The sequence below is a fragment of the Alligator sinensis genome, unplaced genomic scaffold (genome assembly GCF_000455745.1).
Source record: "Alligator sinensis unplaced genomic scaffold, ASM45574v1 scaffold51_1, whole genome shotgun sequence".
Taxonomy (NCBI): Eukaryota; Metazoa; Chordata; order Crocodylia; family Alligatoridae; genus Alligator; species Alligator sinensis.
In genome coordinates, this window is record NW_005843075.1 from 195,304 (window position 1) to 204,355 (window position 9,052).

The window sequence follows — 9,052 nt, forward strand, 5'->3', positions numbered from 1 at the left end:
GCGGGAGCCCGGGGAAAGCCGCGGCGTTAGTCTGGTCGCTGTAGCACGGACGTGGTGGTTGGGAGACGCCCCACAGCAAGGGCTGGGGCTGGGGCTAGCCGGGAGTGACAGCGGCTCCCAGCCTAGGGGAAGCTGAAGAGAATGGCAAGGGCCCCCAGCACTTCCCGCTCGGCTACAAGCGCCTGTCAGCCTGGGACACGTCCCCCGGGAGCCCGCCACCACTTGCCCGGCTGCATAGGAGGGGCGGGGGGCACCCTTTTTGTTGACCTTGGCCTGGTCATGCCTCCTCCCCACTGCTCTGTGCGCTGCTGTCATGCAGACATCTTATGGGAGGGGAACTTGCAAGCGACTGGACCTCCATGGTCCGTTTATTCCCAGAAGCACCTAAAAGATGTCGAACTCCTATCACCTGCTGGGTGACAGCTCTCAGGACCATGCCAGTGAAGAAAGAGTGCTTAAAACATGTTGTCTCCCATAATTAGTGCATTCCCATGAGCAAGATGGCCGTGGTCTTTCAGAAAACGATGCATTTTGTAGATCTAAGCAGCAAAGTAGACAGCGTAAGCTTTGGGGTAAATCTGGTTTGTCAACCAGGGATGTAGTTCTAGAAAAGATTAAGACAAACTTGATACTCTTTACAGCTTTTGTTTTAGTCACTAATGGACAAAAATAAAGCCATATCTGAAAGCCTCATATTCCACATAATATGTGTGACATCAACAGTCCTGCATTCCTTGCATGCCCCAAGCTTGAGCTCCATTGGAGGTTTTGGGTGTGGAGGCACGGCATGCAATCACATTATATTCAGGGTACTGGTTTCTGTTTTCTTTTGTAGCCTTCGCTTTATACTTTACTCTTGGATATTGTTTCAGAGTTTGCTGAATGGACTGATCTGTTACAAACCCGATGACCCAGTAGAATTTTTGGAAAGCTGTTTACAGAAAGTGAAAGAATTGGGAGGATCAGAGAAAGTGAAATGGGACACTTTTGTTAGTCAAGAGAAGAGGACACTACCCCCACTTAATGGAGGGCAATCCAGAAGATCGTTTTTTAGAAATGGTAATGTATAACCTTCAGCTGAACATTTTATATTTCGACATAATATTAGACAGTTTCATTATTGCTGCTAAAACTGTATGAGTAAATAAGTTACTTTGTGGCTCAGTGACAAATGAGATGTTACACGTCATGTCCACAGGGAAAAATTATAGGTCTAAAATATTCACACTCCAAGTTATTTATGCAAATGTACAAGTGACTCTCAGACAGCCAATCTTGAAGTGGCCATCCCCCCCTTTCATTGTTTTCAAACTCCTTTCAAGGGGTTTTGTTTATTTCCTTGGGTTTCATGTTTTGGGGCCTTTTTTGGTGGTTTTATAGAGTGAAAGGCCATCCCCCCCCAAAATTGTGACTCCCATGAAGCAGCAGGGAGAGAGGGAATAGGTGCATTAATCCAAGCAGTGGGGCCTGGAGACACTATGTCCTTGACAGACATACAATGCAACAGGTGTTGGGGGAAGTGCTCTAGAATGAATGCAACCTTTACTAAGACTTCAGAAAAGGTGCACCTAGGGCTTACTCTGTAAGTGCAAGTATGGTGGTGTTTTTTCACCTTCCATTTCCACAGCCACAGCACTTCTGAACATGCTATAGTTGGCTACCATTACCCTGCAGCTAAACGCTGAATGTGTGCTGGGTGGATATGCTGCCTGGTAGAAGAGGGCTTTCCCTGCATCTTCTTTAACACAGCTGCACAAAGGGTATGTCTACACATTCATTAATGTGCAGCTGTAGTTACTGCGCATTAAGTTTAGTACTTTGTTAACCAACTACTAAATCAATGTGCGGTAACTCATGCTACTGCACAGTAGCACCAGCGCACAGATTTTTAGTGACACTTACTGTACAGAAGCCTAATACTACCGTGCAGTAGTGTATTAGCAGTTTTTGCCTGGCATGTGCTGCACAATGTTATTAGGTTGTTGCACAGTTAGTGTCTCATGTAGACGTGTCCAGACAGACATAATTTAACCTTGCATCATTGAATCTTGAATCATAAAAGTGGATTCCCTCCAGGATCCTATTACACAGATATTTAGGTAAGTCCTTATGGGCTCCATACTCATTGATTTGAAAGGATTTGTGCCAGCTAAGGGTCTGTCGCTTTATTTTCTGAGCCATTTATTAATCAGTGTTACATATGAATTTGCTAATACGTGAAGAAATTAATTACAACTGGTGCTTCTCACTAAATCTACATAAATGTCACATTAGCCCGTGCGTTTCCTATATTTGTAACATTAATGATCAGTAATTAGCTACTCTTCCAGTTGCCATAGTTATTCCTGCTGTCCAGCCAGCATTTCACTAAATTAATGAATCAAGAATACCATCTGATCTCTGTATGCAACATGCACCATCAGAGATACCACTCTTAAAATCATGGGGCCCAGAGGATTTGCAGGCCATCCCCTCAGAATTTAAGCATTGCTGTTGGTCTGGAGGTCAGACTTCCATTGGAGAACAAAAGGTTATTTACCACAAATAGAAGCATGTCAATTTAAATGGATATCAAAGGGAAGTTATAGTATGAAAACTTGTGGTTTTAAGCTGAATAAACCAGCTGAATAGAGGCATGAATACCAAATTCAGTAAGTAATATGCATTAAAAATGTTAAAGAAATGTTGTTTTCATTATATTTATTTGTGATATGTTGTAATTCTAAACTTGTTTCATCCTCATTTAATAAAAATGTATACACGTGATTTAGACTGTGCTATTTATTACACCATTCTCAGTTTACCTGACTTTTTTACAGTGATGCCTGACAATCCTAATTTTCCATATCGACGCTATGATCGACTCCCTCCCATCCATCAGTTCTCCATAGAAAGTGACACAGACCTCTCTGAAACTGCTGAGTTAATTGAGGAGTATGAGGTATTTGATCCTACAAGACCTCGACCAAAAATCATCCTTGTCATAGGTATGAAGGCAAAATGAGTGTCAATGTTTTACTAGCTCTTATTATTCCCTTTGCCCTGATATTGATAATGTAAATATATTAGATTCCTACAGTATTTTAATATAATAAACATTATTAAGATTTGAGGGGGGAAACGTGATTCAGTGGCAGTCTCAGTTTCAGGTATGATAGCCAGATAAGAAAATAGAGTTGTCTGCAGAAAAGGAGCTTTCTTTAAAATTAAATGAACTATATCCCACAGAAAGAAAATATTGATCTGATGTGTCCTGCACTTAAAACTCCTTGATCAGTTGATTGGTCAGCACATCCAACTTGAGTGAAAGTGTACCTTGTTAGCCAACTACTTTGATAAATTCCAACATCACACTAATATGCAAGTCACTAAAACACCTCCAATGTAAGTTCAGATAAATAGTTGACCTGCTGGGCAAAAAGTATTTGCATTTCAGTTTTCTGGGTTAGGTTATTTGTCACCTGTGTATATTTGCATGTACTAAGAATGCCTGATTTCTGCATGTCACATCAGGACTCGATAATTGACCTTGTTCTACACCTCTAATAATTTATATTGTGTGGAAAATGTGTGTAGGATGCCACCAAGTCAGAGTTCTCTACTCACAAATATTTTGTTAGGTTTTTACACCTGCCATTTCACCTTATCATAGGTATAAATGACTATACAAGGTGCAAGACACTAAAAAATCAGATTCTCAATCTGTAAGGACTTATTTTATATTAAGGAACAGAAGATAGAGCCTTCCTAAGAGAAAACAGTGCATATTTTTCTCTGTGATATGCTGCAAGAATTCTGAAAATTGTCCATTATAGTCTGTAGTCCAGGTAAATTCAAGATGTAAAGGTGCAATACACATAAAAGAAAAGGCAACACATTTTCATAGTTATTGGTTCACACAGCTCATGGGCCTGGTAAACAATAGGATGTTTTCATCCTGTCCGCATTTCTTTCTAAAACAAACACAAGGTAAAATCCTGGGCCATTTGAGCAATTTAATTTTAATTAGATGGAGAAGTAACTCTTGCCTTTCATTCATTATGTTTTAATAAGGAGTTAGCTTGTATTTCCAAAGGGGATAAAACTAGCTCCTTTCTTGTGACCGTAAAAGACATTTGTGCATTAAAATCAACATGGTTCCATGGCATTAAGACAATGAATAAGGATTAGATGTAACCAAAATGCACAGAGTGGCATTGGGTTAGTTGTACTCAGTGGGTACATCTACACATTCAGTTACTGTAGCATGATAAACTCTGGTGCAGTTCATGCCAGGGTTAATGGCTCCCTAGCACAGCATCCACACGTGTGCCTGGAACTGCAACAGTTTGAGCCAGAGTGGAGCAGTCCCAGGCTGGCAGCAGGCTCCAGGGTCAGCCCTGGCCTCTAGGTCACAGCCAGAGGGGCTGGCTGGAATACAAGAGTGCCCAAAGAGCAGAGCCATGTGGCTAGGCAGCAAGCAGGGGTCTGGCCCCCTGCTGCTTGGGGTGACTTGGCACAATTTATGCCTGCATCAGCATTTACACACGTGTTTAGATGCAGTTATTTTTGCCATCATAAGAGAGCACTGTCCTTGACAGTACTATCTTACAGCAGTGGAAATTAGTTTGCTGTGGTCTAATAGTGTTGCATGTATAGACTGTGATGCTTTACGCTGCAGCAAATTAGTCTACTACACAGTTAAGCGCACATGTAGATGCACCCAGTGTGAGCCAGTGGTGAGCAGATCTTGGGGGTTGTGACTATCATCCTGTTTCCAACCTATGCAGGGAATTATGCAAGCATCCAACAACAGCTGTTTCAGCCATTTGACTGAATTACCCCTAAACTGAACTGTGCAGCTATCTGTCCCATAATATGAACTGAAGATGCTTTAGCACATGAGGAGTTTAACAACAATTACTGAGAAAGTTAATTCTAAAATTAAACTTAGCATGAATGGCACAGTAAAAATAATAATAAATATGTTGAATAAGAAAGAAAAAGAATGGACTATAAAATGTCTTTGTTCAGTAATAATCAGCTCTAGAAACAGCAATATTTCTAGAGTACAGAAATACTGGACAAAAAATATGTATTGCATAACTTTCAGCTTGCATAAAACACTCTTCAAGCCTCAGTCCAGTAAGTAACTTGAAAGCATGCCTAACCTTAAATACATTATTAGTCGCATTGACTGCTAGAAATAAATGGATAAGAGAGGCATCTTCATACACATATTTGGTGAACGGTTAATTCATAATCCTTTATCCTGGGGTTTCTTTATTGCTTCTACCAAGTCTTTTATATTGTCTCATCTTTGTAGTTAGCTAACTGGGTTTAATGTGAAGGATAATTATAAAAGTGGCTTCCCGCTTTCTTTTCTATTTTTACAAAAAGACCTTCTTTAACAGGTAAAGATACAAACAATTCACTGTGCTATTGGATTTTAGAAAAGTCAGATGGAAACAGCCAGAAACCAACCATCTGACTCAGTGAAACTTTCCTCTCCAAGATCTATTATACTAGAAAATAAATTGTGGTTTAAAATGTGTCTACTACCATTTTTCAACTAACGCATTTTTATTCACTGGTGTAGAATGGATTCAGCATCTTTAAAAACATCTTTACTAACTGTGATCAGCACTATGGTGCTAACATGTTTTTAAACAATACTTAAAGCATTTTAGTTAATACTTTCGAACAGCATTTCTCAAGTTGTGGGGTATGCACCCTTGGTGGGAAGGGTGAAAGGTTCCTGGAGTGGGTGCAACTCTCCATACATGGGCAAATCACAAATGCTGCACATACACAAAAGCATCAAACAAACTTTGACAGCTGAAGTGGATGACTTTACCAACTTTACTGCAATAGGGTATAAACCCCAAAAGTTTGGGAAATGCTGATTTATAAAAATAACATCTATGCCAAATCCCCATGATTGGGAACGTGCTGTTTGCGGCGCCACAAAATTTCAAAACGTTTTGAGGTGCCACAAAATTCATGTGGTGCATGTTAACCTGCTTGCCACGCTGCATATTTGGAGTGCAGGGGCAAAATTAGACACTGGGAAATCCCAGTACCTAATAAAAACGCACACACAAAAAAGTGGCACAGTGTACGTGGCAGCAGCGTGCACCACCTGAAATTAGAGCCTGGCCGGCCAGAGCCACCCTCTGGCTGCTGGCCAGGCTCTGCGTACCTGGATTGCTGCCACTGCAGGCCCAGGAGGCCCCCAGGACCCTGAGTAAGGCTGCTGGGGCCAGCCCAGGTGCTGGTCCCAGCCTCCTCTATTCCACCCAGGGCAATTTGCTGTGCGCCACTGGCATGCCTATTTGTACCAGGAGAATCGCATGTGCATGCTCATAGGAATGCACCCTTATTGTCCTGCTCTAGTCAAGGTCTGAAGGATGGAGCTAAATGGAGTTTGACTGCAACAAGCTAACATCTTTTTTAAAAGGAGTTAATCTAACTGTGGTGGAAATCTGATTCATTTCTGTTTTTATCTTGCATGTTAAACAATATCAACTAAATTTAACCTGAGACAGTTCATGTGTAAAGATGGCTGAAAATAAAAGCTAAACCAGTGCACTTTTCTGTGTAGACCAGGTCACAATTGAAACCAGTAATCTAATATATTTTTTAAAACAATATATTTTCCTCATCTAGATATGCTCTAAGAGATACCTTAAATAAGCATACATTTCTCTTTAGTAACATACAATCTTCAGACAAAAATAATTTTTAAGAAGTAGACTCTCTCCTTATGAACATTTTTGTCAACAGGGCTGTGCAATTCACCGTTTCATTTTGACTTCCATTTCGCTGTGTCGATGGGACAGTGTTTCATTTCGAGTTCCGTTCCGTTTCATCGAAAGCATAGAAATACTGTATATTGTTCATTTCTGTTTTGCTGTGTTTAATGGCAAAGGAAATCTTTCCCTGAAGAGAAGTGTGAAAACTGCTTCAGTGCGGAGGACTGTACTGACTTCTTCAGCAATTCTGTAATTTTACATGCAAAGATTATATTTTTCCAAGCACTAGCTCTCTCTTTTTTTCTGTTATCTTTTGCAGTTTTGATGGAATATGACAAATTGTTTCATCTATCTCTTTTTATACCAGATATAATTATTAATATTTATTTTGTCTATTCATTATTGGTCTATTGCTGTAATTTCAAGATATTTTTCATTCCGCAAGTTAAAGGATATTGAATTGACTGCCCTTTCCTGGCTGTTCTGTATCTTTAAGCATCTTGAAGTGCTTTAATGCTAAGTTATAAAACCTTTCTTTTAAAGCACTTCCACCACTATCCCCCTTTTTATTCCCAAACTCACCCAATCCAGGGACTGGTACCAGTAAAAACTATGACAAGTCATAATAAGACACACAAAATCACTTGTTAATTATCCATTGATGTAAACAGAACAATGTTTTGCCAGCCTTCTTCAGACTTAGTTCGCTCCATCAAGTTCCCTACTGTTTTCTATGACAAGATCTAATATTCGAAAACTGGCAATAGCTTTCTAAGACTTAGCTACCCTAGCATACAAGAAGAAGGATCTTTCGCAGAAATCTTTGTTAAGTTAATAAATCCTCAATAAATATGGGACTAATTTGGAAAATATAAGGCAGCACTATGTTATTCCTAGGAACCAATTTATTTTATCCATCATATTAGATACAATAGTTGCTTTAACTGTATTGTGTTCCTGAAGAGGGGTAAAATCAGTTTTGAGTAACTCTTAATGTTTCAGTGGATCTAAAGTGCATGTTTTTTGACAGAAAGTCATTGCAAGTACCAAGGTACAGTTATTTAACATTTTCATTTTTAGGAACTGCACAAATTCCTCAGATGTATTTAGAAACAAATTTTCATAGGCATATTTCTTGGGTAATTCCACTGACTTCAGTGGGGTCCATTTAAAGATAAAATATTGCCTTACTCTCCAAAGATATCAGAATATCTGACTCTTCATTGGGTTCATATAGTGATAGCTTCTCATAGCTTAAGTGATCTGTTGTTTTTCTTTCCTATGCTACTATAACTCAGGAATAAGTCCACTTTAGTACTAGCAGAAGAGAGGTGAATAAATGGAGAGTCTGACCCAGAAAGAGAAAACTTATCTTTTTTTTTTCTCAGATAGACAATTTTGAAAAAAACTTTGTGCTGAGTCCTGGAATAGATTCATTTATTTTGACTTTGTAGAAACTTCTAATCACAGGACAGCTACAGATCTGGATTGGATAGTAGCTTGGAACACTGATATTGGTGGCAAAGGTTTCAAAGTCAATTTAGCATACCAAATGAAAGTTAATTTTTCTGCTTATATTTAACAATAGGTGGCCCAGGAAGTGGGAAAGGAACACAAAGTCTGAAAATAGCAGAACGTTATGGATTTGAATACATATCAGTTGGTGAATTATTAAGGAAGAAGATCCATAACACAAGCAGCAATAGAAAATGGAGCCTAATTGCTAAAATAATTACCACTGGAGAACTGGCCCCACAGGTACAGCAGTATTAAGAATATCTTGATTTGATATTTATTGTGTAAAGCTTCTTTTTTGTTTGTTTGTTTTTAACCAAAGATGATTTTTTAACTATTTCTCTCCGTAAAAGGAAACAACTATAACTGAGATAAAACAGAGATTAATGCAGATCCCTGATGAAGAAGGTATTGTTATTGATGGATTTCCAAGAGATGTTGCCCAGGCAATCTCATTTGAGGACCAGGTAAGAGAGAGTTTTTATTCTTAAACTAATTTATGTATATCAAATGAGTGTTAAGCCTCTTGAAATTAACACGCAGATTCCCCAAATGACCAAATGTCATTCTTAACTGAGCATTACTCTTTAAATCTTTGCAAAGGCATAATTACAGGTTGACAAAAGGTCACCCTCTTGGCATATGCCGTAGAGCATGAAGACAGAGTATTCTGTAAAACGACAGTGTGATAGTATAACCAATAATTCTAACCTCCTGCTTCTGTAATAGAAATCTTCCCAAGATCAAGGAGAAAAAAATAATTTAGCCTAATAACTAACATTTTTCATACATTAATAATTTAG

General features: G+C 39.1%; 1 protein-coding gene across 1 annotated transcript in view; it reads left to right on the forward strand.

The window, feature by feature from the left end:
* The first annotated feature begins 500 nt into the window (after positions 1–500).
* AK5 (adenylate kinase 5) overlaps positions 501–9,052 on the forward strand; it is a 168,545-nt gene continuing 159,993 nt past the window's right edge. The window contains exons 1-5 of the mRNA XM_025193601.1: positions 501–598; positions 836–1,059; positions 2,820–2,987; positions 8,323–8,492; positions 8,603–8,716. Coding sequence (XP_025049386.1) covers positions 501–598; positions 836–1,059; positions 2,820–2,987; positions 8,323–8,492; positions 8,603–8,716 — 774 coding nt within the window. The remainder of the gene's footprint in view (positions 599–835; positions 1,060–2,819; positions 2,988–8,322; positions 8,493–8,602; positions 8,717–9,052) is intronic.